This window comes from Balaenoptera musculus, chromosome 5 (genome assembly GCF_009873245.2).
Source record: "Balaenoptera musculus isolate JJ_BM4_2016_0621 chromosome 5, mBalMus1.pri.v3, whole genome shotgun sequence".
In the NCBI taxonomy this organism is placed as follows: domain Eukaryota; kingdom Metazoa; phylum Chordata; class Mammalia; order Artiodactyla; family Balaenopteridae; genus Balaenoptera; species Balaenoptera musculus.
The window spans coordinates 110,087,324-110,115,163 of record NC_045789.1 but is presented as its reverse complement, the minus strand read 5'-3'; the positions used below and the strand labels follow the sequence as shown (position 1 = coordinate 110,115,163).

General features: G+C 36.0%; 1 protein-coding gene across 5 annotated transcripts in view; it reads right to left on the bottom strand.

The window, feature by feature from the left end:
- The window catches only part of SEC24B (SEC24 homolog B, COPII coat complex component), a 92,292-nt gene that overhangs the window by 37,045 nt on the left and 27,407 nt on the right, over positions 1-27,840 (bottom strand). For 2 of the 5 annotated variants that reach the window (XM_036852681.1, XM_036852683.1), the window contains exons 3-5: positions 23,868-24,041; positions 15,340-15,444; positions 881-961 (exon numbers count right to left, since the gene is read on the bottom strand). In XM_036852681.1, coding sequence (XP_036708576.1) covers positions 881-961; positions 15,340-15,444; positions 23,868-24,041 — 360 coding nt within the window. The remainder of the gene's footprint in view (positions 1-880; positions 962-15,339; positions 15,445-23,867; positions 24,042-27,840) is intronic. The other 3 variants (XM_036852684.1, XM_036852685.1, XM_036852686.1) reach the window with 2 other exon arrangements.

Sequence of the window (27,840 nt, the reverse complement as noted above, 5' to 3'; positions counted from 1 at the left end):
TTAAAAGGGAACTCTGTACTAAGCTGAGAAGATTAAAGTTTTCTACTGACTCATAGAACAGAGATAGCAAGACGGTGTGTGAAGTCCAGCACACTCCAACTTCAATTAAGCTTCATCCTGGATAATTAACAACATGATAAGAAATAAAGCGAAGAGCAAAATTACTTGTTCTGTTAATCCTAAAGTTTCGAATCATTAGAAAGAAAAGACAAAGAAGGAGGTCAGGTGTGGTTGTCAGGCTGTCAGTGATAGGAGACAGGCAAATAAGGAAGATCACAGCACAAGATGCTATAATGAAGTAACTAATCATTATAGAAGTTCAGTTCGTAATTTTTTTAAACACTATCCACCACTCCTGTTCCTACATATGACCAAAGTTACTTCCAGATACGGTTAAAAGTAATGCCTCCAAAACCTACCCCCAAGTTGGTTAATCTATTTACCTGGTGGAGGCAGCCAGGAGCCATAGGGGGAGTAAAGAGTCAAAGACTATTTATATTCAGAGGCTAGTTGGAAGAAATTCAAGGACCTAAGCATGAGAACAGAAATATAAAATTTATTTAAGGAATTATTAGCATAAAAAAGAAGGGAAAAGAAGAGAAAAATTATTCAGTATTAAGTCTTTTAGAAAGAGGAAAAAGATAAAGAGCATGGTAACAAAAATCAAATAATAAATTTCCTTAGGCCTCCCCAAAACAGCATCCACAGTTGTTATATGACAATTACACCATTAAATTAAGGCTGAAAAAACCAGGAAAATGTCCCTTTTTTCTGTTAAAAATATAGTCTGCTAATTATGTATAGTACATGTTCATGTTTGAAAGTAATTGATGGTCAGTAACTTTTGAAATAAACATCAAATATGCACCAAACAAATTACCTGGATAGCTGCCTCCTTCTAGGGCATCGTAACTGTTGGGCATTGGAGAAGCACTGCTTGTGGTAGAAGAGCTGTCAACACCTAAAAGGAAAACCAAAATATCTACTAAGTTTAAAATGACAACGTATCTTAAAGCAACCTTTGGCAATTTTGAAAAACGATGTTTTGCTGATCTAGGAAAATTCCTGATCCTAAAAACATGAAATGACTGATGTTTAATGACATTTAAAAAACCATACATAAATTTCTGATAATAAGAACAGGGGGCGAAAGTGGGAAGAATACGGAGCTGATAAGTGGAATAAAATTTAAGCAGACACACATGAAGGCATCTTAAAGAAAAGATACACAACTTTCAAAGTAGTCAAACACCCAAACATCAATTTTAGACTGATAGAAATGTTAATAAAATCACACCTCAAAGACTGGATCTACCAAATCACAAGCTACTGAATACCCTATATCAATATCACGCTATTTTAAGATAATTAAATTTTAATGACTTTTATAACTCAGCATAGCTGTATGAAGCCTTCATAAGAGAGGAATCTATGGCTTGGGTTGCTACCTAGCATGTTACTAAGCTTTTCTATGCCTCGGTTTATTCATCTGCTCAATAAAGATTAAACAGTACCTGCCATATTTAATAAGGTAACAAAAATAAAAGGTACTCTAATAAATATGTGTTAGACTGTAAGAATTTTTATTATATGTGTTCGTTCAAAACTTGAAAGATTAACGGGAATATTCAGTGGCCATTTACGATAAAACGTAGTGGTGTCACACAGCTGGTAGGACATATATTTCTCTCATTCATTCACTTAACAAATATTTTATGGAGAGCCTACAGTTAACATAGGTAGATACACTAGAGTATATACTAATGAATAAAAGTGAAAACGCACACAGCCTCTCTCTTGTGTTAAAGATCTTGGTCTTTTTCACCAGAAGACAAAATTCTGTGGTACAGAGGTTATCCCTGGCTCTTAACACCAATATTATAACCGGGTTTAAACTACATTTTAGGTTAATTTTCAACTGTGATATAGAAAGAATAGATATGCATAATTATCTTTCATTGAATAATTTTGGATAACTACAAGAACTCAGTGTATTGACTCAGGGCATAATAGCTAAAATTTTTTGTGTAGGAATATTTTGTTATCAGTAAAGAACATGATCTGGAGACAAAAGACTGTAGTTACATTAGACTCTGTCATTTAATTGCTAAATAACTTTGGGTAAGTGACAATCATCATAATACTCTCTCTCGCAAAATGAGAACAATTTTTTAAATGCCCTATGTGTGCTTTTTAATGTTTTTGTGATGCTTAGATGAGACAGTGGTTATGAAGCAACTTACAAAACATGAAGGCTAGAAAATAAATAATAGGTGAAGGACACTAATACATACAAAGTGCTTTCTTTGTGATAAATAGAATATTGTTGCATATATATGTCATTACTCTTAATTAAGAATGGGAAGTAATGGCTCTTCCTTTTCCTTGTATTTGTGAATTTATAACTAAAGAAGAATGCTGATATACAAGGTCAAAAGTCTTGAAGTAATAGCATTAAAAAACAATACACCAAAACCCAAATATTCACCAAGGGATGAATGGATGAACAAAATGTGGTATATCTATACAAAGGGATATTATTCAGCTATAAAAAGGAATTAAGTACTGATACAGGCTACAATATGAATGACCCTTGAAAACATGCTAAGCAAAAGAAGCCAGACACAAAAGGTCACACACTGAATGATTTTATTTATATGAAATATCCAGAATAGGTAAATCTCTGGAGATAGAAAGTAGATTGGTGGTTGCCAGGGGCTGAGAGGAGGGGGAAATGAGAAGTTACTGCTTAATGAGTATACAGTTCTTTTTTAGGATGATGAAAATGTTTAGTTTTATCAAGTTCACTACATTTACAAAGTTAGAACTAGAAAGAAGTGGTGACTGCACGACAACCCAAATGACAGAATCAGATAGAGGTGGTGGTTGCATGACACTGTGAATATACTAAATGCCACTGTATGCTTTAAAATGTTTAATTTTACGTTATGTAGATTTCACCTCAAAACAAAACAAAACCAATATGCCAAGACATTTCAATGGGGAAAGAATATTCTCTTCAACAAACTGTGCTGGAACAACTAGATATCCACATGCAGCAGAATGAAGTTAGACGCCTTCATTACATCTTATGCTAAAGTTAACTCAAAATGGATCATAGACCTAAATGTAAGTGCTAAAACTCTTAAAATATGGGAGTAAATCTTCACGACCTTCGGTTAGGCAATGGATTTTTAGATATGACATCAAAGGCACAAGCAACAAAAGAAAGACAATAGATACACTGGACTTCATCAAATTAAAAACTTTTGTGTTCCAAAGATATCATTAAGAAAATAAAGAGATAACCCACAGAATGAGAGAATATATTTGCAAATCATATATCTAGTTAATAAAGGTCTAATATGCAAAATATTTACAGAACTCTTATGACTCAACAATAAAAAGACAAATAACCAAATTAAAATGAGTAAGGGATCTAAACAGACATTTCTCCAAAAAAGATAAACCAATGGCCAATAAACATATGAAAAGATGCTCAACATCACTAGCTATTCTGGAAATAAAAATCAAAACCACAGTGAGATACCATTTCACATCCACTAGGATGTCTGTAATTCAAAAGACAGATAACAGAAAGTTCTGGCAAGGATGTGGAGAAATGGAAGCCTCCACGAGATTGTAAAATGTTGTAGCCATGTTGAAAAACAGTCTGACAGTTTCTCAAAAGGTGGCAAACAGTTATCACATGACCTGGCAATTCCATTCAAGAGAAATGAAAACATACACCCCCACAAACAGTTGTGTGTGAACGCTCACAGAAGCATTATGCATAACAGCCCAAAAGTAGAAACAACCCAGATGTCCAACAACTTACGAACAGGTAAATAAAATGTGATATATATCCACACAATCAGATATTATTTAGCAATAGAAAGGAACACAGGACTGATACATGCCATAACACGGATAAAACTTGAAAACATTATGCTGAGAAAGAAGCCAGTCACAAAAACCAAATAGTGTATGATCTATTTATATGAAAGGTTCAAAACAAACAAATCTATAAAAACAAAAAGTAGATTAGTAGATTAGCGCGTGTATGTGCGCATGTGTGCGTGTAGGGAGACAAGAAAAGGAAGTGACTGCTAAAACATGGAGTTTCTACTTTGAGGTGAAGAAAATGTTCTAGAATTACACAGTGATGGTTGCAGAACTTTGTTTAAATTTAAATGAGTGAATTTTATGGTATGTGAATTATATCTCAATAAAGTTGTTATTATAAAAATACCATAGAGGGCTTCCCTGGTGGCGCAGTGGTTGAGAATCTGCCTGCCAATGCAGGGAACACGGGTTCAAGCCCTGGTCTGGGAAGATCCCACATGCCGTGGAGCAACTAGGCCCATGAGCCACAACTACTGAGCCTGCACGTCTGGAGCCTGTGCTCCCAACAAGAGAGGCCGCGACAGTGAGAGGCCTGCACACCGCGATGAAGAGTGGACCCCGCTTGCCGCAACTGGAGAAAGCCCTTGCACAGAAACAAAGACCCAGAACAGCCAAAAAAAAAAAAAAAAAAACAAACCCATATAGAACAAACGTATGGACACCAAGGGGGAAAGTGGCGGGGGGGGTGGGGGTGGGGGTGGGATGAACTGGGAGATTGGGATTGACATGTATACACTGATGTGTATAAAACTGATGACTAATAAGAACCTGCTGTATAAAAAAATAAAATAAAATTCAAAAATTAAAAAAAAAATACCATAGAAACAAAAATAAACAAATGAGACCTAATCAAACTTAAACGTTTTTGCACAGCAAAGGAAAACACCAACAAAATGAAAAGACAATCTATGGAAGGGGCGAAAAAAATTGGCAAACGATGAGACCGACATGAGGTTAAATATCCAAAATACACAAACAGCTCATATAACTCAGTATCAAAAAAAACCAAACAGGGCTTCCCTGGTGGCGCAGTGGTTGGGAGTCCGCCTGCCAATGCAGGGGACACGGGTTCGAGCCCTGGTCTGGGAAGATCCCACATGCCGCCGAGCAACTGGGCCCGTGAGCCACAATTGCTGAGCCTGCGCGTCTGGAGCCTGTGCTCCGCAACGGGAGAGGCTGTGATAGTGAGAGGCCCGCGCACCGCGATGAAGAGTGGTCCCCACTTGCCACAACTGGAGAAAGCCCTCGCACAGAAACGAAGACCCAACACAGCCAAAAAAATAAATAAATAAATAAATAATTAAAAAAAAAAAACAAAAAAAACCAAACAACCCAATCAAAAAAATGGGCAGAAGACCTAAATAGACATTTCAACAAAGAAGACATACAGATTATCAACAGGCACATGAAAAGATGCTCAACATTACTAATTATTATAGAAATGCAAATCAAAACCACAATGAGGTATCACCTCACACTGGTCAGAATGGCCATCAACAAAAAGTCTACAAATAAGAAATGCTGGAGAGGGTGTGGAGAAAAGGGAACCCTCATGCACTGTTGGTGGGAATGTAAATTGGTGCTACCACTATGGAGAACAGCATGGGGGTTCCTTAAAAAAGTAAAAATAGAGCTACCATATGATCCAGCAATCCCACTGTTGGGGGTATATATCCAGAAAAAATAAAAACTCTAATTTGAAAAGATATATGCACATCAATGTTCAGAGCAGCACTATTTACAATAGCCAAGACATGGAAGCAACCCACACGCCCATCAACTGACAATTAGCTTAAGGACATGTAGAGAGTGTGTGTGTATGTGTGTGTGTGTGTGTGTGTGTGTGTGTGTGTGTATTTATATATATACACACACAATAGAATATTACTCAGCCATAAAAAAAGAATGAAATATCGCCATTTACAGCAACATGGATGGACCTAGAGAAAATTATACTTAGTGAGGTCAGACAGAGAAAGACAAATACTATATGATATCACTTTAGATGTGGAATCTAAAAAATAATACAAATGAATCTATATACAAAACAAAACAAAGCTTTTGCACAGCTAAGGAAACCATAAACAAGACGAAAATACAACCCTCAGAATGGGAGAAAATATTTGCAAACAAATCAACGGACAAAGGATTAATCTCCAAAAATATATAAACAGCTCATGCAGCTCAGTATTAAAAAAACAAAAACAACCCAATCCAAAAATGGGCAGAAGACCTAAATAGACATTTCTCCAAAGAAGACATACAGATGGCCAAGAAGCACATGAAAATACAGCCACTATGGAGAACAGTATGGAGGTTCCCTAAAAAACTAAAAATAGAACTACCATATGATCCAGCAATCCCACTACTGGGCATATACCCAGAGAAAACCATAATTCGAAAAGACACATGAACCCCAATGTTCCCAATGTTCATTGCAGCACTATTTACAATAGCCAGGTCATGGAAGCAACCTAAATGCCCATTGACAGATGAATGGATAAAGAAGATGTGGTACATATATACCATGGAATATTACTCAGCCATAAAAAGGAACGAAATTGGGTCATTTGTAGAGACGTGGATGGATCTAGAGACTGTCATACAGAGTGAAGTAAGTCAGAAAGAGAAAAACAAATATCGTATATTAACGCATATATGTGGAACCTAGAAAAATGGTACAGATGAACCAGTTTGCAGGGCAGAAATAGAGACACAGATGGAGAGAACAAACATACGGACACCAAGAGGGGAAAGCGGCGGGGGTTCGGGGGTGGTGTGATGAATTGGGCGATTGGGATTGACATGTATACACTGATGTGTATAAAATTGATGAGTAATAAGGACCTGCTGTATAAAAAAATATATAAAAAAAAAAAAAAAAAAAAAAAACCCCGAAACAAAACAGACTCACAGACATAGAAAACAAACTTATGGTTACTAAAGGGGAGGAGGGGGTGGGACAAATTAGGAGTATAGATTAACAGGTACATAATACATAATACTACTTAATTATGCTGCTTAGCTTCTTCTTTCCATGTCAAATCAAATATTAATGCTTAAAAATATTGCCCATTTAGATAATAATGCTATAGTAACAAACTTTAAAGTATTAATTTGATAGAAATATTCTATTTTATTTATTGGATAATTTGAAACCTGCTAGTTTAAAATTCACTTTCAGGGCTTCCCTGGTGGCACAGTGATTAAGAATCCGCTTGCCAATGCAGGGGACACGGGTTCGAGCCCTGGTCCAGGAAGATCCCACATACCACGGAGCAACTAAGCCCATGCGCCACAACTACTGAGTCTGCGCTCTAGAGCGCGTGAGCCACAACTACTGAGCCCGGCGCCACGACTACTGAAGCCCGCGCACCTAGAGCCCGTGCTCTGCAACAAGAGAAGCCACCCAATGAGAAGCCCGTGCACCGCAAAAAAGAGTAGCCCCCGCTCGCCGCAACTAGAGAAAAGTCTGCACGCAGCAACAAAGACCCAATGCAGCCAAAAATAAAAATAAATAAATAAATTTATAAAAAAATAAAATAAAAATTCACTTTCAGGGACTTCCCTGGTAGTCCAGTGGTTAAGAATCCACCTTCCAATGCAGGGGACACGGGTTCAATCCCTGGTCGGGGAACTAAGATTCCCACATGCTGTGGGGAAACTAAGCCCATGCGCTCTAGAGCCCGCGCGCCACAACGAGAGAGCCCGCACGCCTCGACTAGAGAGAAGCCTGAGTGCAGCAACGAAGAGCCTGTGCGCCACAACGAAGAGCCTGCGTGCTGCAACAAAAGATCCCACGTGCCGCGACTAAGACCCAATGCAGCAGAATAAATAATTTTTAAAAAATTTTTAAATTCACTTTCAGAAGAAAAGAACAAATGCAAATCTCTATTTTGAACTTGTTAAAATATCAAAGCAACAATAAAAGTTATAAATCCAGATGAACCACTAAACTAAACAGACTCAAACTTTGCTAAAACTTATTGTTCAGATTAATTCTAATTAGGTTATGCCATTACTGCCAACACAAATCAAAATGATATTTTTTAAAAAGGTACATTATGAAACATGTCAATATTCTAAACATGCTTAAAAACACCTTCACTAGTTCCCCTACCATTTTACAGAATAAGGTCTAAATGCTTTTATACTGCCATAAAAAAAACTTCAAAATTTGTCTTCCACTTTCCTTGTCACCTCCATCTCCCACCTGTTCTTGTACCATCTTCCCTCTTTTACCTTATGACACAGTCACACCCAACTTCTCACTCTTCATCCCAATACACTATTTGTTGTGTTATGTACCGTACATATTGGTCTGTTAGCCTAGATTTTCTTTTTCCACATGGCAAATTCCTACTCATCCTTCAAATTTCAAACCCTTCCTAAAACCTTTCTGACATGCCAATGGAAATCATTTCTTCTCCTATATAGGGACATTTTCTTAACCCTGAATTACTGTACTTTTCAAGCTGTACTGTAATCACCTATGATATCTGCTTCCCTGTCATATTATTAGTATATAGAGGCAGCTATGCTACTGTATTGATATTTGGAACCACGATACCAAGCAAAATACTGCTTTCTAAATACAAGCTAGTTTTAGTCAAATGAGAAGCTTTGGTACTTGTCACCACTCTTAAATCCTCTGATAGGTCTAGTTTGCCTTAGTCACTTCACGCTACAATTAGTGATAACAAATATTCTGAGATCAAACGGAGGGTGAATATGAATGTAATACTTGGGAAACATTTTCCCTCATTCTTTTACTGGCTGTATGTCACAGGTTGAGAGAAGAAAAGGGGAAGTCAGAAAAGAGGGGGAGCTGAATCTGAGGAAGTAAGGAGTAAGGTCAAATGAATAGCTCAGAATCTGTGAAGCTGGGGGGAAAAAATCAGGATGCACTGAAGCCTTCTAAAAAAAAACTTAAGCCATTCTCTCTCTATGGGTCAACAAAGCCTAATATACTTACTTACTAGTATTGTTCAATTTGAAATTAACCAGGTAATTTGAGATTTCATTTCCCATAACTTGTATAAAATATGGAAAAACTGTAAGTCAAATTCCATCTCTACCACTTACCAGTTGAGAGAAAATGGACAAGACTCCTAACATTTCTGAGCCATTCCTTATTTGTAAAAACAGATGTTATAACACCTACTCCACAGGCCTAATGTTAAGATTAAACAGCTATAACAGATATAAATTAAACAGATACTAGCCAGAGACTCAGGAAATGTTCTTCTTTTTTTCTCTTCCCTCTTCCTATGCTAAAACAGTGCTACAAAAGAGGGGAAAAGAAAGACCAAGACAAGAACCTCCTGATGGATAAGGCCAATCGTTTGTTCTCAGACTTTCCTTAACATTTATCACTGTGAACCAAGTTACTTTTGATTTGTAAAAATGGTTCTCTTCTTTCGGTAATACTCTGCTAATACTCCCCCACCCCCCACCCCCACCCCCCCCCCCCCCCCCCCCCCCCCCCCGTCTCCAATCTTCCTTCTACCTTAGTCTAAGAACTCTTATTTCTTACTGGCTTATTCCAAAAGCTTCAAGCTCTAATCAATTTCTTCTGTAAATGCAAAATCAATTTGCATTTCCAAAATGCAAGTTTGGTTACGTTATTTTCCCATGTAAACTCCTTCCGTGACCTCTCACTACCTTCAAGATAAAATCCAAACTCCTTACTAGGAAATGCAAGGTTCTTAAAGATCTTACCCAGCCATCCTACTCACCCTCATTCAATTCTTCTTGCCACTGCTCTCTGCAAACCATAGGTCCCAAACTCACTAAAGTTCCCCAAATATGCTACCTTCTCTCAAGTGTCTTGCTTTGTTTCAGAAAGTGTCTCTGCCTCTCCCCAGATCCCTCACTTGTCCAATTCCAAGTTCTTTCAGATTCAGTTTAGGTTCCCCTGCCCGCCCTCCAGGAGAATCCTCCCTGTCATGCCACCCTACCTCTGGTTCCAAATTCTCCTATGTATTCCTATAAAACACTATGATTAACACAGGACTTACTATCATTTTGTTCTATATTCCAAATCAGACTGTGAGCTTCTTGGGTTTTTAATCCAGCTCACAAATAGGGAATTATTAATTTGTTTATAAATTGGTTGTTCAGAACTCAGAACACACTTTTTCAAAGAAATAATGAAATAACTGGCATTTATTATCCCAAGTTGTTTCATAAGCACTCTTAAAAAAACCCATAATCCATATTATTGATTAAACACTATACATTTATGACAGGCTGGAAAATATAAAGCATTTGCAAATGTTTAGTATTTCAGTTAATTAGTTTTAGGGCTAGCCTAGACATCCAATCACCATCCAATCACTATTTCTATTTGAAAGTGCCTTCTGAATTCTAACTCTGGACACTGGTACCAAATCTCCTTCTGCTATAGCCCTAATACTCTGCCCTCTTCCACTGTACAGAGAGTTGGAGTTTCCAGCTATAGCAATTATATATACAGGATGTTTGCAAGCTAGATGTTCAGCTAACAGGTATCATCTGCAAACACATGACCACATTTTCTTTTCAGTGTATATGAATACTGAAAACCCTGAAACTAATACTGTTCTTAATGGCATGGATATCTTTTTATATCCTTCACAGACCTAGGACATGTATTCAATTTCTAAAATTTAAAAAATATACTAAATTCAATATGTATTGAATTTAGTTGAAAGATATTTATTTGTTAAAATAATCACATAGTACATCAGTTAAAGAGAAAGATAGATTTGAACCCCTTTAGGGATTTTCTTTGGCGGCGGGTAGGGGAGTGGTGGAAGGAAAGGGAAGATGTTGATCGAAGAGTACAATCTTCCAGCTATACATGTTCTAGGGATCTGGGGATCTAATGTATAGCATAATGATTATAGTTAACAATACCATATTATATACTTGAATTAAAAAAAAAAGAAGAAGAAGAATTTTCTGTGGAAGTTAGCGATAAGGCCAATACTGTGCTGTTATCTACAGGAGTTGACTTAATTTGTTCTGTGTCAAAATACAACATTACTTTTTAAAATATCCAAGCAAACCATAAACATATCATTATCTGTGACATAGTACCTGGCACTGAATAATTACTATTAGCCTCTGTGAAAGTCAAATAAAAACTGACTAGCACCTTAAAACTCATTATGAAAAAATCAGAAGTTTTTTCCTAACATCATTTACAAAATATAGCATCAAGCTGTCACATTACTAGAGGCATGGGAGAGAGCTTCCTGTTGTCCTCTGGCCTCTTCCTAACCTGAAAACTCCCTGGAGGAAAGGCACTGGGCGTATGGATAGCAGGTGACAGAACATTAGCTGACAGTGTCTCCCAGGGACTAGGGCTGATACTGATCTTTGGTTTTTTACTTCCCTCTTTCACTGCCTACTCCCTTTCACTCCCATTTTCAAGTTAGTATTTCTTACTAGTATAGGTATGACAGTACTTGTCTTCAGTACTGAATCTAAAACTAATAAAAGGTCCACTCTAGCACTAACAACTGAAGGAGTGAATACCTGTGACTGAATAAACTTAGTGAGGAATTTAAGATATAACCATTATGGGAACCTGATAGCTTGCTATCTGCTCAAGCTTTCTTTAAGTTTATTCTCCAACAATTCTGAACTTTTAGAAGCTGCCAAGAAAACATAAGACTGCCTCTAGTACAAAATCCTATTTTAGTTTCCAAGTGTGCATTTAATGAGGAAACCTTAAAAAGGAAGCCTATTTGTAGCATGTAATTTAAAAAATTAAATGGTTTAATGTAAAATCAGAACTGAAATCAAAATTTCCTTTTAAAACTGAAAGTTTTAAATAAATATCCGTGTACTTGACTCCTGGATAGACCCGCTGTCAAGGAAACCCTAAGCTTTAATAAATGAAAAGCAAAAATAAGAGGATAGTTACTTTAAATATAACTATAAAGAAGATTATTACTGATTTCCAAACCTGCTTGCTAGTTGATATTTCATTACCGCTTAATAAATTTTTCCAAAATTGGAGAATAATCCACATAAACTAAACACACAAAAATCTCATGATTATAGGGAATGAATACCACTGAAATGCTTAAAAAATAGAGCACTCCAAAATCTCTACTTGACAGATACACTTATATGTAATCTCCGCACCAATTTGAGGCATTCTTCTACTTTTTTTACATATGAAAAAAATACTGTAACTGAGCAGGATTTAAAAAATAAAATAAAATTCATTTTAAAGCTAGATTTCCTTTTCATTTTTTCTTTCCCCTCACTTAGAATGTCCCTTTAATTTGCAATCAACAAAAATAGGACTTTTTTTTTTTTTTTTTACAAACCAAGAAGAGATAACACCAGGATCCTAGTAAAAATGTCCATAGTCCAGTCATTATTTTGCTGCATAATAAAAAAGGCAAAGGAGGAAGACAACATGTAAGAAATGCCATGGTGACCACTGCCATGTGCCCTTTAGTTCCCACCTATTCCAGGGCTTTGTGTTCTCACTAGGAGATAAAGACTATCCTCTTCACACCTCTCTGCAGACAGACCTCAGTTTGAATCTCCACTCTGCTACTTAGGAGTTGTGTGACCAGAGACAACTGTTACTATACATGTTCAGATCGCAGTCAACTCATCCGCAAAATGGAGCCAATTATCTCTGCCTTGCAGGATTGCTGAGAAGAACAAATTGAGATAAAAACATGTTCTCAATGTTAGTAATAACACCTAATTTTTGTTTGAGAGATTTTACCATTTGCCAGACATTGTTCTAAGCTCTTTACGAAGAATACCTTCAATCCTCAAAACGATCATATGTAATTGTTACTGTTATGATTCCTCATTTACAGATGAGTACATTGAGACTCAATGAGTTTAAGAAACTTGTCTAAGGTCACAAAGTTAGTACGTGACAAAGTCAGGATTTGAATTTAGAAGAAAAGACACAAAACCCCACAGCTTTTAGCTCTTTAGTGCGGCATCTGGCACACAGTAAGTACTCAAAAATGTTAGGTATTATTAAAATCTAAATGCTGTGAGTTAAGAATTTAGGGATTTTTAATCTGTAATATATTCAAGAAAAAAGTAGTTAAATAAGATAAGGTGATAGGAGAAAAGCCATAAATGCTAAATCTTTTTGATTTTCCAATTTTTTTTTTTCTGTCTAAGTAAGGAAAAGCGGTTTTCAACCACTGCACCTAATTGTAAGCAGAACAAAAACGGGGGTAATTTAGGCTGACAAATAACATTACGCAAAATAACACATTTTTGAAATGTGTAAAATAAGGATCATGAGATTAAAAAGTGAGACATATGTAGGATCTGAATAATATATACATTAAATAATAATAATCATTCAGGGCCTGGGAGCAATGACCACACATTACAATCAGATCTTGGTTTCTAAAACACCCTTCTCTACTACAGGCACCAGGACTAAAGGAAATGGTTTGTCCCAGGCTTGCAGCAGCCCAAATACAAGATGAGCTAGGAACGTCTTATCGAGGACTTAAGGTACTTAAAATAAGTGCTTAAAGATTCATGGGAACATTTTAAAAAGACAGTTTGAACGAGCTGCTACTGGCCAGGACAAGTTGCTATCAAAATAATTAATGACACTAATGGATTATTACCCACTGAATAAAATAAGAATCCATGAGTCAATATGAACCCAAAGAAATCAATAAGGGAGAAGGGAAAGCTCTTCTTCACAATGAAACCTGAACTCATAAATATAGAGGGAATGTTGGAACTAGAAAATCACCAATGAATGTTAAAACTAATGAGTGACGGTTTAAAAAAAAGAACAGGAAATTTATGTAGTATCATAGAATTTCCCCACAAATTACTTATTAATTTCAATGGAAAAAAGAAGTACCTTTACAGGTGAGAAACCTGGCAGACACCATCTTAATCAAGTGATCAAAGTTAACATCATCAATATGGGGACAAATCAACAACATATGCCTTGGACAGAATGTACTGAGAATACAACATTACTTCAGTGGTAATCTTGCCAAAAAACGCATGATTTGAATCTAATCACAAGTACACACCAGATAACCCCAAACTGAGGGACATTCTACAAAATAACTGGCCTCTATTATTCAAAAATGTCAAAGTCAAGAAAGAGAAAGAAAGGTTAAGGGACTGTTCTAGTTTGAAGGAATCTCAACAGAAATGACGACTAAATTCAGTGCATGACCCTGGGCCATGGAAACAGCTATAAAAGATCTCACTGAGACAACTGTTGAGATTTGACTATGGACTGTGTAACAGATATTATTGCAATAGTGCTCAATTTCTTGACAACTGTATTGTGTTTACGTTATGTAAGGCATTGTCCTTACAGTCAGGAAATACATACTGGAGTATTTAGAGGTAAAGGTTCATGATATCTCCACCTTCAAATGACGTAGGAAAAAATGTTTATAGAGAGAAGCAAATGCGGCAAAAATGGTAAAGTGTATACGGTAGTTCCTTTCACTCTTCTATAAGATTGAAATTATATAAAATAAAAAATTACCCCAAATTCAGAAAGATAAATGGGTATGTAGATTTTTAAGGTAAGAAAAATTACTCTCCATCTGGAACCCTCTATTTTCAACCCACCACCTCAAATCATGCATAAGGATTTGAATATTTAAAAAATGCAAAGGAAATGGAAACTTTTAGTTAAGCGGATTGTTTACAGAGCAAATCCTTCCACTCAATTATAAAGATAACAGACAGAGAATCATGGTCATGTATAATAACCTGAAAGATCATCACTTATTGGTTCAGTCAAACTATTAGAATTAATGGACGAACTGAATAGCTTAATACTCAACAGTTATACTTATCAAAGGCAGAAAAAGATATTAAACAGCCTGCAACACATAATCGCATGCACAGTTTCTTCACCTAGCATGATGTGAACTACTACTTCATGAAGCAGGAAAATAAAAATTTGGGGTCTTCTAAATATATGACAGGAAAGGCCACAAGGACTTCAGAGGAACAATGTCCTATTTCTCTTTCACTTTTATAAAGTCCACATGATTCATTTTGATTAGACTAAAGTAGCATGCAAAGCAGAAAATAAAACATCCCTAAAAGGAATCCTAAAAGGGTGCTACAGCAATCATCAGCCAAAAGCTTCAGTCAGGACTCATTCTTTTGCATGTGGCATGAGAGAAAATGCACTTCGGAAAGAAGAAAGCACTCTATCGTCATGAAAAAATGCATCGTTACTTACAAAATGGTAGAGATGTCCAAAGGAGAAAACACAAAACAAATAAACATGCAAAACACCTCATTTCGAGTGACCCAACCTTCTATAACTGAAACCAAGCTATTGAGCTAAATCTGCAAAGACACATTTTTTTAAGGACTAGTAAGACTGTGGACATAAAAAGAAAACTCGAGTAGGAAAAGATCAAGAACTGGTGTAAAGCTAAAGCAGACCTGCTTCCTCATCCTCCTCCTCCTCTTCCTCATCATCGGAAGTGGATGACAAGGGAGTTGGTGCGGAGCTAGCTTGATTATTAACATATTCACCATACTGCATGCCTGTAAAGTGGAAAGCACAAACACAAGAGTCAAACCAACAGGAAAGATGAGAAATAAAATTCTGACATTGCATTAAAAGTGAGAAAGAACTCTGACATTCCGAAGAACATCCCAGCATGCATATTAATATCAGCTAATTTATTATCAAAACTGAAACAAACCGTTAGAAAATCTCTGCGAAGCAGTTTAGTAAAAGCAGCTTTAATATGAACTAATTGGTTTAAGTGTAAAAAAAAAAAGTACCATGTCTGACACTGTTAATATTTAGGAAACTGCACTGATATTCTCTGAACATTTTACTGAGCTCTATATATGTTTACCTTCTTTGACCTTGGGGCCCTTGTGGTGTACTTCCTTTGGGACTGTGTATTCTTGGTGAGCAGTGATCATTTCTACTGAAATGAATTTATACAGCACACAACACAAGTACAGCTACTTGGTACCTTCCTTCTGCTAATGCCACCCTGCTGGTAACTCAGTTCTCATAACGGAAAAAGAATGACAGTTAAAGAAAAGAACTGTATTGAGCATAGTTCTCTGCTCAGAGTAGACGCTCAAAAAAAAAAAAAAAAAGGCTTATTAACTGTGGCCCTACAAGTGAGACAATTACAGAAAAGCAAATTTTCTGAGATGGCCAATCAGCTCAGCATCAGACTAATGCCTACATGTGAGTCTGAAGTAGGTGAATGAGACTAGTCCTCAGTGTGAGATACAGCAAGAGAAAACAGAGTCTGTGGAAAAGGCACAACAACTGGTAACTGTATAGTACTTTCCTTTAAAAAAAAAAAGTTGATTGCATATTTTTATTATTTGATTAATCTAGCAAAATCACGACAAAAAAATTAACATCCACAAAATTTCTAAGGGGGAAAATTTTTAAAACTTAATTAAAAATGCAAACGCTTCATAAATAAGAATAAACATCCTTACAAAGAAAAATCTTATAGCTCAATTTGAAAAAACAGTAACATAGTGTGGATTTTCAAGAACATTTCACAATACTGGAAGCACAATGAAGCCCTGCCTCACCGAAAAAATCATGTGGTACACCTCTGATGCTCTCTTTATTGTTTTTTTCAGATGACCTTTTTAATTAGCATGGAGAAACATAACTTGTATACGAATGAAGCTTTGATCCTCATGACTAAAGAAGTCATGGAAAAATCTGCTAGCTTTGCTGAAACATGTTTTAGATACAGATAAAATGGCAGTTATCACAAATTCATCTGAGAAAGTAAAAATCAATGTAAAATAAGTTCAGGCAACACAAAAAATAAACTTGATACCTTGAAAGACCAAATTCAGAGTGGCATGTTCCTCTAATAAAGGCCTAGTTAAAATGAAAATTTGACTAATATTAGACCTTAGGTTAAATATACTAAGAAGTTTATAACAGATATAAGTTAACAGTAAAAAGATTTTATAGAAAAGAAATTCTTCAATTTAAGAACTTCTTTAAAAACAAAGTACTTTCCCAAAATGCCAATTAGCATTGTACTTTAAAAAGTACACATGTAGGTATGTATATAATAAGCAGAAATAAGAGAAAGAAGAAAAAAAAAGAAATTACATTTACTGTGCTAAGCTAAGAGAGGCCAAAAAGCAGGAAGAAAATCCATTCTTTTCATGACTGAATCATTCTGTAGACTGCTGACTCTAATCAAAGAAGCCAAAGCATGGGGCAAACCTATATGTATTATAAGACAAATATTTTCCTCTCTTTTTCCAGATTTACTGAATAAAAACAGATATCACATATTATTGGAAAAATATCCAATGCTTAATTGGAAGCAAATGAGATGGCTATCCAATGATTAAAGAAAAATTTATAGAGCAACTACTTAATGCACTGGAACAAACCTATAAATAAGAACAGAGTAATATTATTTATTACAATATCATTTTAGATTATACAATTGTTGCCAACGTACTGTATTAACAGAATGTCACACAACATACTTAATTTTACTGTCCTAAAAAAAAGATGCAATCCTTTTTGAGAAGGGCCGGAGATGAAAGCATCAAGATTTAAGCTCTTCTCAACTGCGACTCAATATTTAAGGCTCAGAATTTAGCCTTCCTTTGCTCATTTAAGTAAACTTTGTTAAAAGCTTGGGAATACTAACGGCAGAAGAATATGATATTTTAGTTAATCCACAGAAGAACGGTTAAGAGCTCCAGAATAACAATCAATTCATATTTAAATGCCCTGCTCTAGGTTGTATACAGCACACTGTCGAAATGTCCTGGGGTACCTCCCACCCCAGCCATCACCACCAAACAAGGAAGGAATGCCACACCCCCAATTCATTTTGTCTTAAGCAGAGCTTCCAAGGTATGAATCTAGAAAACCAAGAGGCGGGACGCTATTTCACAGACTGAATGACATGATGAAGAGCCTGTTACTGGTAGGGGCCCAATATCTTTAAAAAGACATTCTGTTTGAACTACCTGTCATTAAAGTACCTTCAGGCCAAATTCTCCAGGAGAGTTGCAGTTGCTTAATAAAAGGCATCTTCACTGTTCCCTAGATACAGTTACACTGGGAATAAATAAAACTAGTCTTAAGAGAAAACAAATCCCTTGTGGAGGTTAGCTTTTTTAAATTCAAGAGTTCAGACTTTTGATCAACTGTTACCTTTCCTAATCTGGTCTTCTAACTAGGTACACACACTAGAAGACTTTGCAAGGGTTCCCACGAAAGAAGGGTTTTAAGGGAATCACTCTCCACAGTACTCTCTTTCCTACATCTTATCCACCTAAGAAAGTACCTGTGTTAAGAACAGACTTTTTCTCACTTTACAAAAGAAACACATTCCCTTAACTTATCCTAAATCTTACTAGGAAAGCTTCCTCCTTCTTTAAATGATTGATCAAGGCACCTTAAATCTACAGACTATCTTTTACCTTGCCATACATGCTGCAGTTAAAAATGAAACATATTAGAAATAGGGTTGGCTTTATTAATTCAGAAATAGTGAAAAGTAGGGTGGCGGCAGTAATGATAAATTTATTTAATGATTCTGCATGTGTGAAGGCCCCAACCACTACTGCCAAAGAATCCATTGCTTTTGAAAGAGTCACATGAGAACAAAGCAAAAACAGTAAGAAATACTGAACAGACAAGCAGCAGGACATTATGGATAAAGATGGGGACTCTGGGTTCAATTCCAGGTAATACCACTTACTAGCTGTGTGTCCTTGGGCAAAATTACTAACCTCTCTGTTCTTCATTTATATCATCTGTAAGGTGGGGTAATAACTACCTCAAACAGCTGCTGGGAGGATTAAATGAATATATTTTAAATCTTATTAGAATGGTGCCTGAAATATAGTAAATACAAGTATTCACTACTATTACTATTGAAATTTAAAAACATGTTTTTGTATATATTTAATTAAAAACAATTATTTTCAACTATTCTTAATACTTATCCCTAGAGCAAGTCATTAATTAGAAAAAGAACCTTCTACCAACCTGAATAATATTCTTAGTAATGCTAGTTCTTTTAAAAATAAGTAGAACATTTTCTAGGACTACCAGTCTTTTTCAAGAGACACTGGATAAAACTCATAGGTAAAAATTCTACATGCTTCTTTCAGAAGCTATGAGATGTTCAATAAAGTACTTTACAACCTATTTTATCATAAAATATTTATGATGGTTATAATCATTTCATATCCCCTTATACTTTATACAGTACTTAATGCTTTCTACTTCCTTTTAACCAAAAAAAAAACAAAAAACAAAAATTTACTAGCAGGTAAACCTATTAGTGCTTAGTAGTATATATATATATATATATGTGTGTGTGTATATATATATATATATATAATAAAATACATGGGAACATTTTTATCATGATGTATGATGAAATTGAGTTATTTCTAATTTTTATGCTTGATTCCTATTTAAATACTAAAAAAAAGCCAAATAACAAGAGTTTGATACACACTATGCATATATTTACCACAGGAATACAATGCTTTTTAATATAATCCTTGCTTCACAAATAGCCTAATATTAGGTACATATTACAATGTTTTGTTTCAAATTTGGCAATGAGAAACAGCATATTGACTCACTGCCTAGTTTTTATAACCTATACTATAAAAAAGAATAATCTTTGACATTTAAATTTGATTGCTCTTAGTAATTTGGCTTAGGAGATGTAGGATGCAATTTATTTCTCAGTGGAGTTTATGATACCCCTTGAAACTTCAGGAACACATTTCTTTGAATTAAAAAATTAAATCAGGCTTTTTGACAAAGAATAAAATTTCTGTCACTGGTTTGAAAATGAGGACTGCCTTTGCCAATTAGGTTATATGGAGATGCCATCCGTGAGATAAATGACTTACATCACAGCTTGAAGTTTTTGATAAAAATACATTAAAGTATGTGATATTATACTGGCAATGATATAATAAAATTCATAATATTTTGAATAATTGCAACTCAGTAAAACAAACACTGGGTTTGGAAGCAGAAGATCTGCACTGGGTCTTGGTATCCCTTTTGGGAACTTCTATGTCTTTGGGCAAAACACCTAACCTCTCTAAACCTCAGTTTCCTCATGTATAAAATAAAGGTGAAATATAATATGTCTGCTTCACATGATGATCAAGTGAGATAATACAACTTAAAGGTATTTTAAAATTGTAAACTGCTACATGAAATAATAATGCTACCAACTATCTACAATCTGGAAAATAAAATTCAACCAACAACAATAAAAATTTCTCACACGTAACTCACAAGGTTAAAAAACTTTATAGAACAATATTGCTTTAATAAAACCCTTCCAATACCATTCCTATCTACTTTACATGAACAAAGTTTCTCAGTAATTATATATATGCAAATAAAAACTATGAATGAAATTTTTCTAAAGTTTATCTTATTGTAATAATGAATCATATGCAATTCAGGTACACAAAGCTATGGTGGGACGGAGGGAAAGCCATTTATCTCAATGAAAGATGTATTTCCAATAAAAATGTACTTTCCATTAAAAAAAAATACCAAAATTCACGATGTTTATGTTGTTTTGACCCACTAGATACTGACAATAATTGTATTGATAGAATAATCCAGAAGAAAAAATGTTAATGTTTAGACACATGGTTATAGACAATATTTTAAACTTTCAATTATATATAATGTTATTGTAGCAGAAAAGCATGATAGAGTGATAAAAGAGTTTCTAGCTTAAGAATATATTATATTATTACTACATTCAAGGGAAACATTCAAGGGATGTTAAGAAGAAAAAGGAAAAATATAAACTTTCTAAATGTTAAAGAAGGGCTAATTTCACTTTCTTTTTTTTTTAATCTTTTGGCCTCACTGCACAGCATGTGGGCTCTTATTTCCCCGACCAGGGATCAAACCTGTGGCCCCTGCGCTGGAAGCGCAGAATCTTAACCACTGGACCGCCAGGGAAGTCCCTTCACTATCTTTTAAAGGATGACAGGCTTCATTCCAGTGGATACACAGAAAAACATAACATCTTTTTTTTAAAAGTCAACATACGCAGTATGTTGAAAATTATATAACTGCAAGTATTTAAACTTCTGGTGAAAAATTTTAGATGTCAATCTAAAAATGTTCAAGTAGTTACAGTTTTTTCAAAAAATTTTTAGGAGATATGCAAGCAAAAATTTGAAGCCTCTCCTGTAAAAACCAGTAAAAAATACTGAGAGAATAGGTCAGAAAGGGTGTCTTTGAAGCTGGGAATGTCAACTGAAAAAAAAAGCACACCCTAAGAGCTGAGAACTATGTTATTTGGCGGACTTTCTGAGGGCTTCAAGCCGGGAAGACAGCCTCTCAGACAGCTCTGAGGAATGGCTCCGAAGAGGGAAGGGAGGAGCCGGGACAGACAGAGGCTTCTGCGACAAAGACCAGGGAGTCGGAACCTCAAGAGATGACCATTAATTACAGAGAACCGGGTATCTCAAGTCAGTGAACGTAGCACTCTTCTGTGTATGGGAAGATGCAAGAACCTGGGCTCACCGAAATTATTCCTCTCACAGGTACCATAGCTCTCTAGGGCAGTGTCCTGTTCTTTCCTATCCTGAGTCCCCTCGGGTGCCCTGCTGCGGGGTTGGCTGCAGTGGCTCAGGGCTCGGCAGTGTGTCTCCGTCCTGAGTTCCCTCGGGGCTCACCGCTGGCGGCAGCTTTGTAGTGGCTTGGTGGCTCAACATTCTTTGCTTTATGGCAGGCAACACTCTTCATTCACAGGAGAAAAAGACTAACCTCTTTTAAGTATCAGTACTTTCGTAGTCTCATCAGACCCACAGCGCGCCCTACACAGCCATACCCTGCACACAAGGGGCGTCAGTCCTGTAAACTACAGTTTGCACAACGTACATGGGGCCATAACTCATACACATCTCTGTGTGTATCCAGATCTACCCAAAGGCAATGAGACCACTAAGTGACCTATCTCCTACTTCAGAAAACGGAACAATAAAAGCTGCAATTCAAAGGTCTCCAGCATTATCTTTCCTGTTACTTATTCAAGGAGTTTACCTTAGGTAAATCAAGAGTTTAACAGCCAACAAAAACAATAATTCAGCCTCATTTATAGAAAGAGCACAAAATAGAAAGGTTTGAGTTGAAAATCTTTCACTCTGGGGACTTCCCCGGCGGTCCAGTGGTTAAGATGCTGTGCTTCCACTGCAGGGGGCACGCGTTCAATCCCTGGTCGGGGAACTAAGATCCCACATGCTGTGTGGTGTGGCCAAAAAAAGAAAGAAAAAAAGAAAAATCTTTCACTCCGCTATTTACTAATTTATAATCTTGGGCAAGTTACCTAATCTTTGTGAATGTCACTTTTCTCACCTGTAAAACCAGGATAATGTCTACCTAGTAGAATTGGTACGGGGATTAAATGAGATAATAAATATGAAGTATCTGGCACATTGTAACTGCTCGATAAATGATAGTTCCTTCTCTTTTCAAATCTATCTTATTAGTAAGAAAAAGGAAACATAATAATTATAATTATTCAGTGGGAAAGTGGTTTACAAAATGATACAGTAAGATGATAGGATGGTATTTAAACTAAAATGGTCAAAAGGAAAACATAATAGGAAAAAATAAATTAGCGGGGGCAATGTAAAGGGCCAAAACAAGCAGCATATATATCTTAACACCTGGAAGGTAATTATCAATGTAGAGGAAAGACATCACTCATTTAGTTAGGGCTCCTAGGTACCCCTAAGTTTCTTCTACTCACGATAAGTAAAACTTTCCTACCAGCCCCTCACTTTGAAAGTAAATGCTTATAATAACTAGATTCTATTCCTAATACACCCACTGGCTTGTTGGGAATCAGTGGACACTCTCTGGTGCTGCAGTTGGTTTTCCTAAAAAAAAAACCAAATAAGAAAATCTATAATGTATAATCTGATCAAAGGATAGAAAAGCCTCTGTTGACCACAGGAACACTCAGCAGATCTAAGCAGTGAGATCAGCCTAAGGATTTATGTTGCTTTTTCCAAGTCTCAGAACATAAGAGAGTTCTTCATACTCAAGGTGAGGGGCCGTCACTACATAGGGGATATAGTCCCTAAAATATTACTAATGATTGTGCTAGAAATACAAACCACATATTCCTAAAAACAGTTATCTCTCATCAAATGAAAAACATAGTATATTAACCTGAAACATCAACAGATTTGGAACTTTAGCCAGACAGAAAACAATCAAGAACACAACCAAAAGAAAAGGCAATGTGGGGAAATGGTCAAAACAACACATTTTAGTCACCTGTCACTTATTTAACACACGGAGAATATTAAACAAGCAAACAAATAAACCATATTGTTTGTCAATGATGCAAGAGTGTGGCTTACAATTTCATTTTCATCCTCTCATTCTCAAAATTGGGTCAAAAGTTACTTTCCACTAATAATAATGACAAGCAAAGAAATCATCAAATAGGATATGGAAATTCACAAAACAAGGAAATCTTGAGTGATTCATCCTAAAAGAAACTATAATAACCTTTAAAAAATAGAAAATAAATGGCTCATAATGGAGGGATGGAGTAGTAAATTATAATACAATGACACAATGAATTAGCCATGACTGTAAAACTGTACAGATACACGAAGAAGAACTGCATAATTTAATAAATGTAAAAGCAAAATACAAAATGGTATGTAAACTATGATTGCAATTATATAAAATACATAACAGATTTAACAAAATTCTATAACGTAATTATAAAAAATCATAAACAGAGACTGGAATATATTAAAAAATAGTGTTTGAATTGAGATTATAAATTCCTTTTTCTCATATTTTCCATAAATTATGGTTCATCAGTTTGACTTTTTAAAATCAGCTATTTGAATTACCGTGTGCATATATATATGTACAATATAGACAGTATAACAAATTTTTCAAATACCTTTCTGCTGTAATAGCTCTGACGGCCGTGCAACTGAGGCCAAAGGCTCAACTGGGCGACCTGCAGCAGGAGGCGTTCTTGTTGACGAGGCTCCTGACAAAACAGCAGATACTACTGGGCTGGACTTGGGAGGCTGAACATTTTGCATTACAGAACAGGACAAAGTATCTGCAACTGAAGACAAGAAACTATTTCATCCACAGCAGTAAGCTTGAAATATATTAAAATACTAACAAAATACCGTTAATCTGAAGTTCTTGTAAGAAACTTCAGCAGCATCACATTTATCTAGTATATCTATACCTAGAAAATAAGGGGTCCAAAGAAATGATTTTCAAAAAAACTAAAAACTTATTCACTAAATGTTTTTAAAAGTCTTTAATGGCAATTTTCCTAAAACATTTCACAAGCTTCCATACCTTCTTAAACAAAATGAACCCCAAACAGCTTTTCTTTACTAACTAATGATCACTATTATTAATACTAATTATTGTACTGTGCAATGGTACCTTAGATAGATAAGATGAACAGAGGTTATTTGCTTCTGCAGTAATGTGATTCATGAATTATACAGATGTTTCTAGTATTAGCTCAGATCCCATTTTGTATTGTAAACTGCCACTTCTCATTTGCTGTTTCTATAATCAGATCCCATATCTCACAGGTAACTAAGTAAGGGCCTGACAGTAACATTAGGTTGGACTTCTGGAATAAAGTACATGTGATTCATAGTTGGCCTTTTTGACAGCTCAAACTGCCTGACCTACAGGATCATCTTCAGCCAACCAAGAGATAACTGAAAAACCTATGATGACAACATAAGTGTCCACTGATGGATGAATGGACTTTAAAAATGTGGTGCATATACACACATATACATGTATGTATGTATGTGTATGTATATATCAATACATGCACGTGTGTATGTGTATATATACAGACATATATACAATGGATGAATGAATAAAGAAAATGTGGAAATAAAGAAAACACACACACACAATGGAATATCATTCAGCCATAAAAAAGAAGGAAATCCTGCCATGTGACAACATGAATGGACTTGCAGGTTATTACGCTAATTGAGATAAATCAGACAAAGACAAATAATGCATGGTGTAATTTATATATGGAATCTAAAAAAGCCAAACTCACAGAAATAGAAAGTTTTGGTTGCCAGAAGCAGGGAAGCGGGGGAAATGGGGAGATATTGGTCAAAGAGTACAAACTCTCAGTTATAAGATGAGTAGGTTCAAAAAAAAAAAAAAAAAAAAAAAAGATGAGTAGGTTCTGGAGCTCTAATGTATAGCACGGTGACTACAGTTAACAATACTGTTATTATATACTTGGAAGCTGTTCAGACAGTAGCTATTAAATATTCTCACCATATACACAAAAATGGTAATTATGAGAGATGATGGATGTATTAACTAACCCTACTGTGGTAATCATTTTGCAATAAATATGTATATCAAATCATCATGTTGCACATCTTAAACTTATACAACAGTATACATACACATACAGACATGTTCATATGTGTATATCTTTATGACATATTCATATATATATATGAACAAAGTTAGGTCTAAGACCGAAACAAATGCAAGAATATAGTGACAGAACAAAATGTGATACATTTCCCAATAGAGTACAAATGATATAAATATGAGAATGGAGAAAGAAGGTGGGAGGTAGTCTAAATACGTTAATTGCCACATCATTTTTGGGAAGGACAAACGTCATTGTGAGAGACTGAAAACACAGTCACGATATTGTGCAGTTCCTCTCATTGAGAAGTGGAATCTATTTTCCCACTCCCTGAATTGAGGCTAAACTTTCGACTAGCTTTAATCAACAGAATGTGGCAGAAGTAATGGTGTACAAGTCCAAGACCTCAAGTCTCAAGAGGTACTGCAGCTTATGCCTTTCTGCTCTTGAAATGCTGCCCTGAGACCATCACGTAAGGCAGCGGTCCCCAACCTTTTGGCACCAGGGACCGGTTTCGTGGAAGACAATTCTTCCAAGGCCTTGGGTGGCGGGGGAATGGTTCAGGTGGTAATGCGAGCGATGGGGAGCGGTGGGGAGCCGCAGAGGAAGCTTCGCTCGCTTGCCTGCCGCTCTCCTCCTGCTGTGTGGCCCGGTTCCTAACAGGCCGCGGACCAGTACCAGTATGCAGCCTGGGGGGCTGGGGACCCCTGACGTAAGGAAGCTAATCTAATCACACGGAGAAAAACCTAGGTGCCCCACTGAACGGTGTGCACCAACTGCTAGACATATGAGTGAAGTCTACGATCCTCCAGCCCAGCCAACTCTCCAGCTAAATGAAGTCACATGAGTCCAAGAAAACCGGCAGAGGAACTGTCCAAACAACCCACAGAACTACGAAAAATAATAAATAATTTTTGTTTTAAACCAGCATTAGATAACTGGTGAAATCATTAAAAATGCTAAAGTAACAGAGCGATGAATATATTTAATAGTACAAAGTAAAAATTAAGATATAATCACCTAAAATTGAGTGATAAAAAAAAGGAAAGGGGTGTGGAAGACAGAGTAAATATACTAACTTTACCTTTGTTCATAATAAGAAACTAAAAGACACTGTCTAAAAATATAGAAGATATTTCTGCCTCTGGTAATGATGATCTAGGTAATTAGGATCAAACCTTCTACTAAAGGTAACTTTAAAAACTATACTTAAAAAGATCTTCTTAAAATAATCAAAGATCTAACATGATATTAATGAATCTCTGGGTGCAAATCTGTAAGAAATTGAAAACTCAGAGAAATAAGCCTAACACTCAGAGCTGCTTTCACCCTGTGGCTATCTGTTGCAAACCTGATCTGCTGTTTTCTGTAGCCTTGCAGAGCATGGGAAACAAGACATCTCCCACAGCACACCCAAGATGGGGCACCTGATTCAGCACCCCATACCTCCACTTTCAGGATAGTATCTGAAGGGTTATAACCTCGGGATAAGGATACACCAGGAAACTAAGCCTCACAAAAGCCAGCAGCTTTGATTCAGAACATCTGCACAGTCCAGTACATCTAGACACCTGGACTTGGATGAACGTGATCACAAGCTGGTAGTACCTGGAGGAAACTGGCAGAAGGAAATATAAATCCTCTCTGGAGAACAATTCCATCATCCTAGGCCTCAAATTATTCCCACAAGTAATTTTTCAAAAAACAATTGCAAGCACAAAGTCGAAGATAAGTAGTTCAGGTTTGAACACGGCCCTCTGTGTTCTCCAGTCTCTAGCCTGATACATGGCATCAGCCTCCTTACAGTCCTTCAATAGTCTGTCAGCGCTTGAGGGTGAAGACAAAACATCTTACCCTGAAAACTTCTTAACATGGTCAACGAGGCCCTGAATGATCCTGAGTTCCCAGTCTCCTCCTGGCCCATGGTTCTCCTCTAGCTTCACTGGTCTTTCAGTCCCTTGAACTTGCCATGCTCTCTCCCATTAAAGGGGAATACACTTGCTCCCCCTTGGATGTACTAAACTTTTTTCTTTAATAAAATAATTGATACAAATAAAAGGTGATACATATATGTGTATGTATTTATAAAATCATAATAAAGAAATACCCATGAATTCAGCATCCAACTGTGAAAATAAAACATTTCCAATACTGCTGAAGCTCTTGGTGTACTCCTCAGGGAAGGTATTCCCTTGCTTCCCCTCTGAACTGTGTTCCTTATTCTCTTGCTTTTGTCATTAGTTTACCACACAAATAAGTATCCCTAAACATTATTTTTGCTTGTTTTTTAACTTTATAACAATAGCATACTGCATATATTCTTCCATGAATCCTGTTACATTTCTGGGATTCATTTGTGTTAATGAGTATAGCTCTATTTCATCATTTTCACTGCTGGTCAGTAGCCCACTGGAAGGATATACTTTATCCATTCTATCATAAATGGACTTCTGGGTTCTAATTTTTTGTTTTCACATACAGT